The following is a 16,709-nucleotide window of genomic DNA, read 5'->3' on the forward strand; positions in this document are numbered from 1 at the left end:
AATTACATTCATTGTCCTATTATGACTGGTACTTAGTGGAAACCAGTAGAAGAGACCAAGAAAAAGAAACATTGTTTAGTTTTCCTAATAGTCATTTTGGCTTCTTGGAGCATTATGTTTTTACGATCTAAATTCTGTGATACAAACTTTAGAACAGTGATTCCAATTTCACTATTAAAAGTATTACTGTTGTATTTTATTTCCCACATATTCCATGAGAAACTATTGTAAAATATAGAATTTTGGTTATAATAATGCCAAATGCTGCTTAAATTGTTTTCCAGTTACCTTTTTATTATTTCTCATATTTGTCTTCTGATAGGAGATACCTACCTTCCCCACCCCCACCATATCAACCTTTTAGGGAAGAGGGTTTTGAAGGGAATTTTAAGCTTTGACACAGGAAGAGGACCTAATTTTCTACCTTGATTTATGATATCACTTAATCCTGATTTCTCCTTTTCAGTGTACACAGTCCTCTTGTGTTCTTTGGAATAATGCTAGAGAGTTTGAGAGTCCAGTGAAAGATAGACAGAAGTTATGTTTATCTTAATTTGATTGAGCAGATTTGGAAGAAAGCAATTCACTGCTGGCTGTAAATAATGAGTCCTAAGGATATTCGTGACATTAAAGAGGAGGATTTCTGCCAGGCAAAAATGATGTGCTCAGTTATAGCATATGGTTACTTGGATATCCTGAAGTTGGCACTTGGTTTGCTTGTTCTCATGTTGGCGTTGGATAAGAACTGAAGAGTGCAGCGCCTTACAGAAAGTCTTATTATCACCTGCCCCTGCCGGCAAGCATGGCTGGGCTCAAGAGAAGGCTTGGAGACCCTCCCAGAAACTGTGTGGAGGAGAGAGGGATTCAACAGGCCCCCGCACCAGCACAGCGCTCTCTGCAGGGAGTCTGGGTCGCCAGCAAGGGGATGGGGCTCCCTGCAATAATGGCAACTGACACCCTTCTAAGATTTTAATGAAAGAATATTGAGTCAGTCAGAGCCTTCCAGAGTTGTTAGCGCCTTGGCAGAAGTGACCCTGTAACATCCTGAAAACAGGCCTCTCGGATTGATAGAGCCCATTTAAGTTAAGCAGCATCCTTTTTATCTGGTAACTGATCTCCCTTACGGATGTGGTGTCACCTTGGTGTATGTTTCCTTCCTCTGATCTTTCACTCCTCCTCACTCTCTAGCAGTGTCTCTCAAACATACAAGGTTAGATAATAGAGCAAACACTTGTATACTTACCACCTAATTTTATTAAATAATAATGTTCTGCCACATTTGCTCTAGATTTTTTTTTTTTTTTAACATAAATGCTATAGACATTGATGAGGCCCCTGGTTTCCTGCCATTTCCTTTCTTTCCTGTAAAGATGTAGTCATTATCATGAATTTGTGTTTCTCTTTCTTATTAATGTTTTTATATTTTTGCTACTTATTTTTGCATCCATTGATACAAACATTATATAATATCACCTTCAGATTTATGGCCTCACATAGGTATTATTGTATTGTTTTTTATCTTTTTAATGTTGACTAATTTTGAATTATATCTACTTTGTTATACTTACTTGATTTTATTTGCTTGTCTGCTCAGGTGCTGTTTCATGATGAGTGTTAACATTTATTCATTCTGTTAATGATCATTTAAGTTATTTCCAATTTTTTGTTACTGTTAACCATGCTACAGTAAACATTTTTGTACACTTCTGTTTGTGCAGAGTTTCAGGGTATGTATGTGGAAGTAGAAGTGGAGATTTAATTTCCAAAGTGGTAGTGATTCCCATCAGTTATAAATGAGTGTTTTACTTTCTCCACATCTTCACTAAACTTTGATTAACCTTTAATTTTCTCACTCAGAGCTGCTGAAATGATATTGTATTATGACATTTTAATTTGCACTTTCTGATTACCTGTGAGGTTAGGCATGTTTTATAACTCTACTAGCTATTTAAATTTTCCCTTCTGCAATTTATCAGATTGTATAATTTGAACATATTTCAAAATAATTTGGTTCTTATTTGGTAAAGGTATGCAGATCAATCTTATTGAAACAAATCTTGAGTTTTGACACGAATGCTTCATGAACTTACTCAGAGACTATGATTTTTATACATCTCAGTGACAAAAATGAGCTTATGAAAACAAAACCCACTGAGCTAGTAAATATGCCCTAACAGCTATCACTTTGTTCCTAGGGTGGAAACTGTGTCCAGAAAAGTGAATGCTCTGCTTATTACTTAATAGCTGGTATTTCTCTGTTTACTTGGATGATGAGGAAGTAATTTGATGAAATTATGATTGTGCAAATATAATGATCCTGAAGATAGTGTACACAGCTTGATTTTTATGAATGGAATGAAGATAGGGGTGATTTTTATGAATGGAATGAAGATAGAAAGTGAACCACTCATATAAAGGTGATAGAGTTGGATATAAGACAAATGAATAGATACAATGAATTATGTACTTACCCCTAAAATGGTGAGAATAGGTATTATTTGCTTGGGAAATTCCTCCTGTTATTTCTAGTTCTTATTATAGTAAACTGCTTTTTTTTCAATTAAGGTTGTGAATATTTTATGTCATCGCTATTTCTAAACCTCAGTGAACAGAAAAACTTTAATATCTCAAACAAAATGTCACTTAGAATCTATTTATAAAAATGATTAAGCAAGGAAATCATTGACTTGAAAAAGAGGAATATTTTTTCCCCCAGCATGGAGTTTTCTTTTTATTAATAAATTAGATTCCTTGTTAGCGTGTAAACACTAGAACACTGTAAATAGTTCTTGTCTATTTTGGTTGATTGAATGTGTGGTTAAAGTGATGCTCTGTTTTCGTTTGCATTTACTGGCAATGGAGCAATCTAATGACCTCCTCCAATAATACATGACTTGTTCACTTAATGTCTCATCTGTTTCATGTGACCCAAATGTCCTGAGCTCTTCTCCCCTGATTCTGGGCTGGGAAAGTCTCAGGCACTCTTTGGCTTACACTGGGGGGCCCAGCATCCTTTTGTTTTGGGAAGTTATCTGGTTCTGATCGCTTCTCTACTTCCTGTCTGTCCCCATTTAACCTCCAGGTTGTGGTACTACTCCATTACGTGACTGTTGTCATGTTATTTGTGTCCCAGCCCATGGTGATATTGTTTGGCATATAAATTAATATAACCTATCTTAGGGCCTGGGGTTTTAAGTCTTGACTCCCTGAAATATTGTTTTGAGATGAACTGATTCTTATGTGTTTTGGCTACCCACATCATTAGGCTAAAAAATCTTATCTGTATTGTCTGCCGTTTTCTTGCTGTCCCCTTTCTGTAGGACTTCTGTAACTCTGCTGTCTCCCTTCTGGAAGACTTTGACAACATAATGGTAACACCCCTGCTGTCATTCCTTATACTTTCTTTTCTTTCTTTCTTTCTTTTTTTTTTTTTTTTTAAATTAAGTAAATGTTTATAGCATTACTCTTTGAACATCAAAATGAGAAGCAGGTTATTCCTCTATAGCTGGTAATAATTACAGTCTTCATTTCACTGTTACTCACTTGGTTTATGTTTGAAACCATGACACAAAATCATGAATGCATTGCCCATGTTCACTTCAACAGAATTTATTTCTGGAAGTTGTCCCCTTTGATTGCCTCGTGCTTCCCATCATATATGTGTATGGTATAGAAACCAGTGAACGATTGTGTCCTGGGCTTGGGAACATAGGCAAGTTCGTGCACCATCATCTCAGTCCCACTTTCAAACCCATCTATTCCTGAGCTCTTGCTTCTCTCTGTGGTAACTCAACATCATTAGTGGAGGAACGCATGGCATGCTGACTCATAGGCCAATGCAAGATAATGAAAACTGTGGTTATGACAATGCCCTACTCATCACATCCCACTCACTGGTTCTTCCTAAATTCTCAACAGAACCCATCATCTCTGTTTTCTTTCCGGTATGGAGAAGATTTTTTTTTTTTTTTTTTGAGCATAGGTCTTGTGCATGCATGTCATAAGACCTCATCTCTACTGCTTTGCCTGGGCTAGCTAAGAATGCATGTTTTGCATTAAATTACTTATAGGTTTCTATATCAGGTAGCCAACCCACAACATAAACCCAAGAAGCATTAGAATAAAACAGAGCACACATCTCAGATGTGAATGTAAGTCAACTTGTTTCACTATGAATTTAATGGGTAACATTTTCTGTACATTGGTGAAAATATCCTTAACTGCAAATACAACTTTGACAATATTTAGGTGATGAAATACTGCCATGTAGGCAATTTCATTAATTGTTCTTTAGGCAGAGGAAAGTTTGCAGACTTTTCTGAAAACAATTTTTCTATCAGTTTTTCCTGAGATTTGTAGTATACAGAGAGCAAGCAAAGTTTCTGTTTGTTTAAAAACTTGAATTAAACTATCAGATTTTAAAATACTTGCATATAGTTTATGTTTGCTGTAGGGCAATTATTGTTCAGATAATGTAATTTAAACAATATAATTTGCATTTATCATTGATTTTACTTTTTAAAAAATAGACAAAATATTTTATTCATCAAGTATTTAAAGAGTTATATATAACCTACATATTCATTCAAATAAATGGAAACGTGTGTATACATCTTTGCTGTCATTTCACTATTCTTATCTTTCTTTAATAGTCTCCAATATTAGAAATTTAATGAATGCATTATTCAACTAATCAATATGCTCTAGTCATCATTTATGAGCACACTAACAGTTGTTTATTGTTGTTTAGGTTTATTATTGAAGTGTGTTTATTTCAAAATGAACCTGTTTGTGCCAGTAGTTAATGTTACTGTTAATTGATCACCAACTGAGTTATATTTGATGTGAAAGCTTTATGAAAGAATCAAGCACAGTGGTCAGCAAGACCTCTTTTAATTAAAGAATTTTCTATGTATCTTTGTCTGCAATCAAAATATACCCATGTAATGTGATGCCAAAGCTTTTAGTTCACACCATTTGTTGTTTAACCTTGGACACCGTTACTCAGGACCTTCCAAACAAGTAGTTTGAAACATTACCCACTGGTTCTCAGTGGGTGACCTTTATTATTATTATTCCTAAATCAGCATTTTCAGAAACACAGAACAGCATTTTCAGAGTCATAAAATCTGGCTGTGGTTTTCAGGTACAACACTTCTCTCTCCTTACAACCCTTAAATAGTATTGGCAAGTTACTAAATAGGAATTTGAAAATATCATTACTAGTGAATTGAGTGGAGAGAAGTTTCCTGATCCTGAAGTGCTGCTGATTGTAATGCTTACTGCCTGCTAATTGGAGTCATAACCAATTCTCTTGTAGAAAGAAAGCCTCACATTTTCTCAGTTGACTCAGAGTGAACTAATGAAAAGAAGACGACCCAGAAGACTGAAAATTGTCTTTGAGGATGATGTATCACAAATTTTAAGCCTACCGCATTCATTCGTTTCCAGTCACGCAGGAGGTTTTCAGTCTGCGTCTGTCTGAGCTCAGATACTCTCTTGTCTAATTAAAAATAAAGCAGTAAGAGAGAGGCTTAATCTTATACAGGCCAGGAAGAAGAGTCATTATTGAACAGCACAGCTGTTTAAAAAGTTTTTACGAAGTGGAAATTTTAGAAAATAAAATAGATTGCTATTTCTTATCCAGAGCCAAACCTAGAGCAAAGTGTTTAAAAACAAACATGGTAGGAATTTACCTTGTAGGAATTTACAAGGTAAATTTATCTTGTGGGAATTAACCTTGGGTCTCAGGGTAGAGATGGGTTCATGTAGCTGTCAGAATTGCCCAGTTAACCGTTTCTTACTCCCCTGGCACTTGTAACTTGGGTACCTGAGCCAGGGGAGCTGAAGCCAGACCACAGTGTGGCACCTGACTAGACACAAATGCTCCGTCAGAAACCAGCCTCCTGAACTGCCCTTTACACTCACAAAAGCGTGAAGTTAATGTTGCCTCTGATTGTTTCAGTTAAGTGGAAGGAGAGGGCAGTTGAGCTACTACTCTCTAGGTACTAATAAAACGAAAGAAGAAATCATTAGAATGACAGATGCTAAGAATTGAATTGAAAAGAGAGTTTTTAAAACAAAAGATGATACTCAAAAACATGGGGCACTTGAAAGCACTTGGTAAACTAATTTATGCTGAGATATAAATCTCAATTTACCTCTGGATCTCTTCTTTAGCAGATAAACTAAATTAAATCTTAGATTTCCTCAATAGATATTTATTGAGCACTTACTATATGCCAGATACAGTGCTAGGAACTGATCTTGTTTTAATGAAATAAAGCCTAGATAGTTTTCCGAAAATAGCAGATAAATAGATTGCATGTGACAAAGGTGAGCCTAAGTCCTGATTTGCCAAGAGTGGTCTCTGCTCTGCTCCCCTGGCCTGTCCCACCGGTTTGGACGATACGTTATGAATGCATATGCATATGAATGCATATGAATGCATCCCCTTCCTGAATGCAGCCAAACCATCCTATTAATATTTTAAGACTTTTACTAACTTCCAGTTTCTAGTTCTCTTATTCCCACATTGGAGGATTGGTCCTCATTCAGCATCTTTTTAAGTTAAACTCCAAGAGATAGTGAAGGACAGGGAAGCCTGGCGTGCTGCAGTCTGGGGGTCTCAAAGAGTCAGACGCAACTGAGCGGCTGAACAACAACAAAAACAACAAAAGTTACTAAACAACTTCTTGGTTGTCTATTCTTTACTCAACAGATTGAATATCTCTACAAATTGAAGTAATTTGTTCCTGGCATTATTCTGAGAGAAACCAGATAACAGCAGGAGGTCATTTCAGTTTGGAAAAAGAGGGATATTTTTCGATCAGGGCAAATAGGACTATAAAGCCCTTAGGGAGTGCTGGCTGATGTGAGGTATTTGTGATTTGCTCAGGGAGACTATTGAATGTTAGAACCCGTACCTCCTGCACTGAAGGAGTGAGTTGGGCAAAAAATAGCATTGGGAAGAAACACAGTCTATTTATAAATAAGCAGTTTACCTTTGGACTAAAAGTGGTTCACTGAAGAATGCATGAATTATAGAAATTTTTTACCCCTTCTTGCTTTGTTTTCAAAGTTACAATGCTTTTTCTTGAATGATAATTTTATGATTTTAAAAATGGAAATAGTTTACAATACATATTTCTTAAATTTCCACAGTCTCAACTATTTGTCAATAAAAGAATGTTGCCCAGTAACTCAGATACTTACCCTGTTAGTGTTTTGGTCCTTCTGTCCCCCCACATGTAAGTCAGTTTCTTTTATAAGATTCTTTAGGAAGCAAAGGAAGAGTGAAGAGCTAGAAAAGATCTGTAGATCTTATCTTGTTTACCTCCAAGCCAAAAAAGGGCATGGGCATTTTAGACCACTTAGGAATCTCAAGGTTCTAACTCACATAAATAATTTTTTGTTCTTTTCTTGTGTAAAAGTGATAATTTACATATGTTGTCCCCACTAAGAAGCACAGCAGTATGTTTCAGGGACTTTGGATGATGCTGTGAGCGAGCAGATTCGAGAGCTGTCATGTAAAGATCTGGTTGATTTAATGACTCCCTGGCTTAGTGTTTGGAGGATTGAGCGCTACTTGGATAGGTCAGGGTGATCCTTGTATGCTCTGGATGGCCACACTGCCCTGACATGTGCTCTCCTAGACTAGGGAGCTTGGGGTATTTTTCTGTGGAAGCAGTGACAGATTTTTTTCTTGGGCTCCAGAGTCACTGCAGGCGGAGACTGCAGTAACAAAATTAAAAGATGCTTGCTCCTTGGAAGAAAAGTTGTGACAGACCTCGACAGTGTATTATAAAGCAGAGACATCACTTTGCCGACAAAGGTCTATCTAGCCCAAGCTGTGGTTTTTCTAGTAGTTATGTATGGATGTGAGAGTTGGACAATGAAGGTTGAACACCGAAGAGTTGATGCTTTTGAATTGTGGTGCTGGAGGAGACTCTTGAGATTCCCTTGGACAGAAAAGAGATCAAACCAGTCAATCCCAAAGGAAATCAACCTTGAATATTCACTGGCTGACTGATGCTGAAGCTTAAGCTCCAATACTTTGGCCAGCTGATGTGAAGAGCTGACTCATTGGAAAAGACCCTGATGCTGGGAAAGACTGAGGGCAGGAGGAGAAAGAGGCAACAAAGGATGAGATGGTTGGATGGCATCATTGATACAATGGACATGAGTCTGAGCAAACTCCACAAGACCGTGAAAGACAAGGAAGCTTGGCATGCTGCAGTTCATGGTGTCGCAAAAGTCAGACACGACTCAGCGACTGAACAACAATAAGCAAATAGAGATATAATTACACTTAGTAAATTAATCAGCTAGAATCTCAGAGTATCATCATGGTACCCACACTGGAATGTTACATTCTTGTTGAAGCTGTTATATATAGATACCATAGTAGATACTTTCAGAAATTTATGTTTGGTCCATGTATGTGTGGTCAGTCACCTTAGGAGAGGCCAAAGTTTCTTAACTGCCCTCAAGTGATTTTATATGTGGGGATCAGAGAAAAATGCTTCACCATCTGATGTATGCATTCATTTCAGAATCTCACTAACAAGTCTTAATAAAGATTATCCTTTTGTTTTTTTATTGGGGTGAATTTAAGAGGCTATATGTCCTTAAAGAATAAGCACCAGATGAAATTTTAAGTATTTTCATTCTTGATATCACATATGAAGGCATCTTATCATCATGGAGAAAACCCTGGGCTCTGGAGGCAGGCTCACGTAGGCGCTAAGGGCTTGGCCATGTTTAACCGGGTGAGTTTGCTAAGCTGCCTAGGCTCTCTGAGCCTGACTTTTCGTACCTGAAGAAAATGGGGACTAAGTTCCCTCCCTGCAGAGTTCCTGTGAGAAAATGGAGATATGAATAAGAAGCCTAGTCCCTGGCATATAATAGGTGCCTAATAAGTGTTGGTGTTTTCCCTCTTAAGCTAAATGTTTATACCTTTTTTTCCTGCCAGAAATATCTGTGCTTCTTTCTAAGAACATTAAAATTGGTTTTACATTACTATATTTTAACACTTTAAAAAAAATGAGAACATCTAGAATATAAAATGATACTAAAATATCCTAGAATAAATCCTATTTCTTTATAATTAGTAAGTCCTGGAGAAAACCAAGGGATGGTCAGAAGTTAGTCCTCTTTCTATGATTAATACTGCACACTTCTGTGAAGTGGCTTCTGCTGCCAAAACAAAATACATATAGCTGCTTTTAGGAATATAGTTTCCCCAGGCGAAAACATGTATTAAATTAAGGCTGGTGAACAGATGTTAATTGGTTTTATTTTATATTGCAGTTGGTTAGAATTGCATTTGATATTAACTTATTATAAAATTTAATTGGTTCTATTGGTTATTAGAGTCATAAAAGATAACCAAATTCTTCCCTTGCATACTTGGCTAAATAGGCAATTTTTAGGTCCCTCTGAAGGAATATCATTAAAAAGTCATGAAGATGTATATGCCATTTGTATGTATGTATGTACCACGTGTTCTCTTAATCGATGGGCACAGGATGAGGCAAGTATGTGGTTTCAGATTTCACACTTAAGAAACTCATGCCTTTTACTCTAAAGGGGCCTTTGTATCCTGGAGTGTACAGGAAAGCTGTCTCAGATTCTCTCTGATGAGCAGACCATTGAATATTTTGACTTGTGTGTATGTATGTCTTATCATCTGGGATAGCTGTAGTCTTCTTTGGAAGAAATAGTAAGTGTGACAATCTCTAGTGTCAATAGGAAATTGATGAGAAATAGTATTTAACACCATTTGGAATCTGCAAGTGCTGTTCTCACGTAAGGTTTGGTGTCATGGGTTTTTGGGGTTATGAACCAAGAGCTCGAATCACACCCTTGCTGTTATGATCAAGAGCCACCTCGGCTTTGTTTTCCAGGGCCAGCCAGGGGACCAGGCTGCTCTCTTTGCTGCTCAGGCACGGCCCTCCCCTCAGCTCCCCCAGTATCCAGGACTGCAGCAAGCACAGGTACCCATGTTTGCTTTGTAGATGCTACTGGGATTTTTAATGCTCTTTATTTGAAGGGGGGAACCAAGTAAGTAGGGTATCAGTTCCCTTATGGGGTATGGAACTTAGTCACATCTTCTGCCTATAGATGATAATTGACATTTCACAGAAATCTTTACCAGTGATTACTAAACAAGTCCGGGGGTTGATTAAAGGGCATAAAACATTTTAGGAAATTGTTAGAATTAGAAATGAATTAGAAATATCAATTCATAACTTTATGTTAATAATGATGATGGATATTGAAATGGTTATTAGTCCTATAGTACTTACATTGTAATACATAATGATGTAATTTATGATGGAATTTTATGATATTCAAAGATAACTTCGAAGAGGAATCATGGTAGAATAAGAAGAAAATCGACCTTGCCATCACACCTTGACAAAATTCCTGACAACCTCTAAGCTGTGTAACATTGTGAGAGTTACTCTAAGTCTTGATTTCTGTCTCCGTAAAATAGAAATGAACATTGTGGGGATTTAAGACCACCTATAGAACTAGTGAAACACTAGATACACGGTAGTTATTCAGCAAATGATAGGTTTGCCTTAATATAATGCAAATCTTGAGCTATTTTTTTTTTCTAACAGTTTTGTCATTTCTGCCTCCACATCCTTTTACTCTACCCTTCTCATAATCAGGAAGCCAGGGATGTTGGCAAGACCTCTAGTTGGGGCCAGCAGTTCACACTGTGTCCACAGCTGAAAGGAAGGCTGAGATTGGCCTTCATGGGCACCAAGCCCCATGGCAGGCTGCATCCCTGCATGCTGTCTGCAGGAAAGTCATTGTCCATCACTCTATCTTCCAAGTCAGCCACTCAGCTACCTCGAAATGTGGTATTTAGAGGACCCGGAGAGTGGTCCTCTTCTACTTTAATCAGCACTCTGTTCTGTATATTATAGATGGTGATCCAGCAGAACCTAAAGCTTTTCATTTACATCAGGTGTCAAGATTTGAAGAAACAGCCACTATATAATGTTGAATGGAGAAATTGAATATCCTGATGGTATTATAGAGTGCTGAGACAGGCTACTGTCCAACCAGAACTCAAGGGTATCAAATAGTCACTAGTGACACCCTCATTGGGCTTTCATGGTGGCTCAGACTACCAGTAAAGAATCTGCCTGCAATGCAGGAGACCCAGGTTCAATCCCTGAGTTGGAAAGATCCCCTGGAGAAGGGAATGGCAACCCACTCCAGTATTCCTGCCTGGAGAATCCCATGGACAGAGGAGCCTGGCAGGCTGCAGTCCATGGGGTCACAAAGAGTCAGACACAACTGAGCAACTAACACTTTCACTTTCAGTGATACCCTCATTCTCTGGTTAATTGACTTTTCTTCTTTTTTGTTAACTGGTTTGTTACTACAGGCAAATTCATTAGGCCCAAGGAAGTGTAGTTACATACCATACTAGGAAAGTGTACTCCATTATTTTTATTTGCCTTGAGTATGTGTAGCTTTTCTGAAACAGCATTAATGATGCTTGAACTCTGTTGAACACTGATATCATGTGTGCACTAGAGGTATGCATGCTTGCCTGATTATTTCTATGCAGAAACATGCCTTTCCTTTCCTGAAAACAAGCATCTGAGCTTAAAAATGATTGCTTAACCAAATGAGGATTCATGTTTTGTAATTGAACTTTCTGGTGAATCAGTACACAAGTTCATCCTATAATTTTCTGACTCTTCTTTTGGCCTCCAGAGTAGTCGTCCTCATATTTTGAGTTAAAAGAGCCTTGGAGAACAGCACATCTCAGGGAGCTCCTCCTGGCTTTGTTTTTGCCCTGTGTGTCTTAGTGATAGGAAAGCTGGTGAATGGAAACGTTGACTTCTTCCCTTGTGCCTGCCTGCAGACCATGCCCCAGGGCTACACAATGTATGGAACCCAGATGCCTTTGCAGCAGACCCCTCAGCAGCAGGCTGGCAGCGTGGTCCTGTCTCCTACCTATAATTCCAGAACCTATCCGGCCGCTCACTCCAACCCAGCGCTCATGGAAAGACTCAGACAGATGCAGCAGCCGCCGAGCGGCTACGTTCAGCAGCAGGCGTCACCATACCTGCATCCCCTGACCGGCTCCCAGAGGTGATGCATGTGGAAATGATTACAGTGGTGGCCACTCAAATCCTGATCTTTACTGTGCTTCCCTTAAGACATGGTGTTTCATAATTGTTCTTATGAGTTTGCATATTTCCACATCGTTTTCATTCTGTCATCTCATTTTTAGCAGCATCCGGATTGTAGTTCAAAAGAAGCAGTGCCTCACCTTGTGTATTTCATTCAAGGCTTGTTGTTTGACTCACATCTCCCTTAGTATTTGTGTAATATTTTTTAGTGATAACACTATGTTAGCTCCAGTGTTCTTTTTTTCCTTCGCTTTTATAAAAAGGTTTTAAATTGTTAAAACCTTTTTTTAATTGATAAAAAAATTGTTGCTTGTCCCTAGCAGTGCCTTACTAGAATGTGTTGATTGGCACCTTAAAGCCTGTGATTACAATTCTCATCGTATGTAGCGTGCACAACAGTTCTGTTACATATCTCAGTTTTTACCTTTTCCACTTTAGAAATGGCTGGCAAAACAGGGCCATGAATGTCTCTTACTCAGTTCTTGCTTAGCTGGAAGTTATAGACATAGCGTATAACTGAACTGTCTGTTAGAGTAGCTACTAGCCACGTGGGCTGTTTTAATTTAGACTAATCAAAGTTAAGTTTAAAAATGTTGTTCCTCAGTTCTCAGTCACAGTAGTAACATTTCAAGTGTTCATTAACCACATGTGGCTAACAGGACCAGCTTTGAAGATATGTGATCTGTGCAGTCAGGCAGGACTGTGTGTTTAGAGAGGCCTGTGTGGTCGCTATTAATGCTCTGCTGTCACTCACTTGAAATTCTTACTCATTTTTGATCAGAGAGCCCTGCATTCTTTTTTTGCCCTGAGACCCAGAACTTGTGTAGCCGGTGGCCAGTGGCTGTCTTACTGGAGAGCACAGATGCAGTCAGCGTAGAATATTCTGTTGTATGGCATCAGTCTAGGGGAATTGAGTTTCCTGCAGCATGTCGGAATGTTGCTCTCCCATGGACAGCAGCTTTGCTCTTGTGTGTTACCATCAAAGAGTGCAGGTCAACTCCAAGTAATCACTGTTTGGAAAATTGGCACGGTTAATGGCAGCACATTTGGGAACATGAATAAATTTAGAAAACATGCATTATATTTATTTGTCTAGTAAGTGGCAACATACCATACTGCCTAAGAAATTGAACTTCAGAGCCCCAAAGTTCTGAGTTTAAATCCCACCTGTGCCATTTGCTATCTTACTACCTTTGGTAACTACTTCTCTAGCTCTGTTTTCTCACTTTAAAAGTAGGGCTAACAAAACTGCTGAACACGAAGGAGGGCTGTAGGGGTAGTAAGCGAAATAACAGATTTCAAATTTTTCCCACAGCGCCTGCTCCAGGTAAAATGCTCGGTTAATGTCACTTATTAGAAACTATCAGAACATTTTTAAAAAGTAGTTTATCCATGTTGCAATCTCACTGTAAGTAGTAAGTATACTTGCTGTCCTTTGTCAGGGGATACCAGGTGTCCCTGAGAATCTAGGAGACCTTAACCGCTGCCCTTTATTGCATTTGAATTGTTCAAAGTGATTATTGACCATGATGGTTTCTTTGTGAGTGTATGTACGGCTCCCACGGCACTGATTAAAAACTTTGACAGCACACTTGGGCCTGAAAACAAGTTTTCTTCTTTACCAGGCTGAATCATCAGTCGCTTCAGCAGAGCCCTCTGGTGGGTGGAGGAATCGATGCGGTGCTGACTTCCGCACATCCAAACCTTCCCTCAGTGCCCTTGTCTCAGGACCCGATGAGACCCAGACAGCCACAGGTTCGACAGCAGCAGAGGCTTCTCCAGGTAGGGGGCTGGGAGTGAGTGATTTGTGGGCAGAATCCTTAGCAGCCTTAAGAAAGAACAGACGCTTCCGACTGTTCTTATATAATTTCCGAGTTCCAAGGAATCCTGTGTATTTGACACTAGGAGCTAAATTGGTGTCATTTAGTTCCAATTTGGCAGGGGTCTTCCTTCCTCTGTGCATCCACCTGGTTGTAGTAGGCAGGAGAGTACATAATGTAGACATCCCTTTGCTGCTCCCAAAGGTTTGGGAGGGTAACTGGATGCCTTTATCTTAATAGTGTAAGCCTCAGTTTCCCCAGTCACTGCTTAACTATAGACGATGTGATTTGAGTTCAAAATTTCTTGTGTGTGTTTTTCTTTTTTTTTAATTGAGCTGTCCAGAGTTTCCATCATATTTCTAGAGGGGCCTGTAATGCCTGTAAATGTTTTGTTTAACATCTCTAGTCTGATTGGGCTGTGAAGCTGGAGTAACGTAAGGAGGATGTTTCAAAGGGATATTTCATCTTGTCTCTGGTAGTATCCAGACAGTTGTCCCCTTTGCTTGTTCATCATAAATATTTGAGTCTCCTAAGTAAAGAACTCTTCCTCTTGACACATTCTGACTTCTGCCTCCCTTGTTTAGGGAATGCAAGCTATTATGTTTGCCAGTTCCATCTGTCTTTATTATCAGCAAGCTTGTCCTGTGTTATTGGATTGGAAATTGCTTGATGAGTTTATACAGTGGACTCTAACCTTATCAACAATCCAACTTAAGATGCATTGTCCTTTTATGTATTTCTAAGAAAGGAGAAGAAAGCAACACCAGGAATGGGAACTCCAGTAAAACTGGGGTACCCAAGGGTTATAGTCTTCATGTGAGGTCAATGAGAAATAAACCAGTCATGCAGAAAAGGGCAGCAGAGGACCTTTCATGTCTCAACCTTGACACTGATGGTGGGAAGAAAATATTTGAACCATTAGCTGAAATGGGTTTCAGATCTGAATTCAGTATGATCCCAAGAATTCTGGTTGGCAGTGCCATCAGGTGGACAGTTGAAGCCAACACAAGTCTTCAACAAAACTGTGCTTCACAATTATAAGATGCTGTGAATTACATCCCAGTTTTCACCGTTAACATGTGGAAAATTTAGAAAAGGTAATTGATTTCAGGGAGTGTGCCCTACAGATGGCCAGCCCCACTCACGGCATACATATAATCTCCAACGTGGTCAGAAGCCCTCTAATCTTTAGCTTTGTCATAAGTAAAATGGAAATGATTATAGTGCCCACTTGTTACATGTATAGTGAAAATCTAATAAGCAAATACAAGTAAAGCACTTATTTGGTAATACTATTGTTAATATGACTGTTAATACTTGTGGTGATATTTTCTTGAATCACAGTTTCCCCAAGTTCTGAGGATAGGTTTCAGAACTTTCTATGACTGGTGTTTACATTTCCCTCTGTTTTAAAACTTCTCATTTCCAAATCATGGAGGAAAGTTGTTACAGTATTTATTTACCACTTCCTATCTTCCACTAGTATTGTTTACTGCAAATTTTGAGAATCTTTCTTATTGGTTACCGTGTACTTTTTAACCCAATTCACATGATAATGTCCTTCTAATAATTTTTTCATTACCAGCACATTTCTTGGAGATTAGGAAAAATTATTTGTTTCTGTATCCAATTTACATTTATTCCTTTTATGGTGATTAGCTTCCTCCATAAAGAGATAGATTAACAATTACAAAGTTGGGTTGACTTTTCCTGAACAGGCTCGCAGAGAGCCAAATGGAGAATTAGCTTCCTATTGCAGTTGCTGTATTTCTGATCCAACTTGTATTTTTCGTGGTGGAAATGGCCCACCCAGACCTCAGCTCGGATTCCAAATCCCGGACCCTTGTCACTTAGAGAAAAATGCCATCTGACAATAGCCATTGATTACCTTGCCCTAAAGAAGATAATTTGGGAGAGAGTATGCCAACCAAGTGGAAAATGCAGAAGATAAAAAGAAGTCAGGTGCTAACATCATCAGGATGAAGTGTTTGGGTGGAGGAGACTTTAAAGTTCGAGACAAACTGCCTCCTAATATTTTCTGCTCCTCTGTGGTGTCCCACCAGATGGATGTCTAGTTTATATTTCTTTTGTGATTTGGAGCTGTTTTCCAAGAGCCATATATTTGAGCCAACATTCATGGACATAAGCTTACAATTTTATGCTGGTAATTTACACCAGAACTTCTCACATCTAAATCTTCTTTTAAAAAAAAAAAAAAAATTCAGGAGTTCCTTTGGGTGTCATAAGGGATGAAAAGATATCTAGTGAGCAGTCCTTGTCTCACCTGGTAGCATAAGATGGGATCAAATGTGTGGAAGGGCAAATGGCACTAAAGGAATAGAAATGGTTAAGTACAAAGAATGTCCCTGGACGGTGTCAGGTGGTTTAGACTATGATCACTGTGACTACAGTAGAGGAGATTCTTAGTGTTGGAGCAGTCTGAGAGTGTGTGGAGGAGCAGACTTGGGTATTGCCCTTGAAGATGAATGATGTGTGGCGAGAAAAATATGGAGGAGGCAGGTGCCTGTCATCTTTGTTAGAACAGAATAATCAGAAGATATATTGGGGAGGAAATTGGAATGATATTGTGGTGGTGGTATAGTTGCTCAGTCATGTCCGACTCTTGCGACCCCATGGACTGTAGCCTGCCAGGCTCCTCTGTCCTTGGGATTCTCCAGGCAAGAATACTGGAGTGGGTTGCAATGGCATTCCTTCTCCATGG

General features: G+C 38.7%; 1 protein-coding gene across 8 annotated transcripts in view; it reads left to right on the forward strand.

Annotated features, from left to right (window-relative positions):
- The window catches only part of MED12L (mediator complex subunit 12-like), a 368,195-nt gene that overhangs the window by 339,396 nt on the left and 12,090 nt on the right, over nucleotides 1–16,709 (forward strand). For 6 of the 8 annotated variants that reach the window (XM_010835383.1, XM_010835384.1, XM_010835379.1 and 3 more), the window contains 3 exons: nucleotides 9,909–9,998; nucleotides 11,897–12,126; nucleotides 13,793–13,949. In XM_010835383.1, coding sequence (XP_010833685.1) covers nucleotides 9,909–9,998; nucleotides 11,897–12,126; nucleotides 13,793–13,949 — 477 coding nt within the window. Of the gene's footprint in view, nucleotides 1–9,908; nucleotides 9,999–11,896; nucleotides 12,127–13,792; nucleotides 16,651–16,709 lie in introns of those variants that run through there. The other 2 variants (XM_010835387.1, XM_010835385.1) reach the window with 2 other exon arrangements.

The sequence above is a fragment of the Bison bison genome, unplaced genomic scaffold, assembly GCF_000754665.1.
Source record: "Bison bison bison isolate TAMUID 2011002044 unplaced genomic scaffold, Bison_UMD1.0 scf7180017864042, whole genome shotgun sequence".
Taxonomy (NCBI): domain Eukaryota; kingdom Metazoa; phylum Chordata; class Mammalia; order Artiodactyla; family Bovidae; genus Bison; species Bison bison.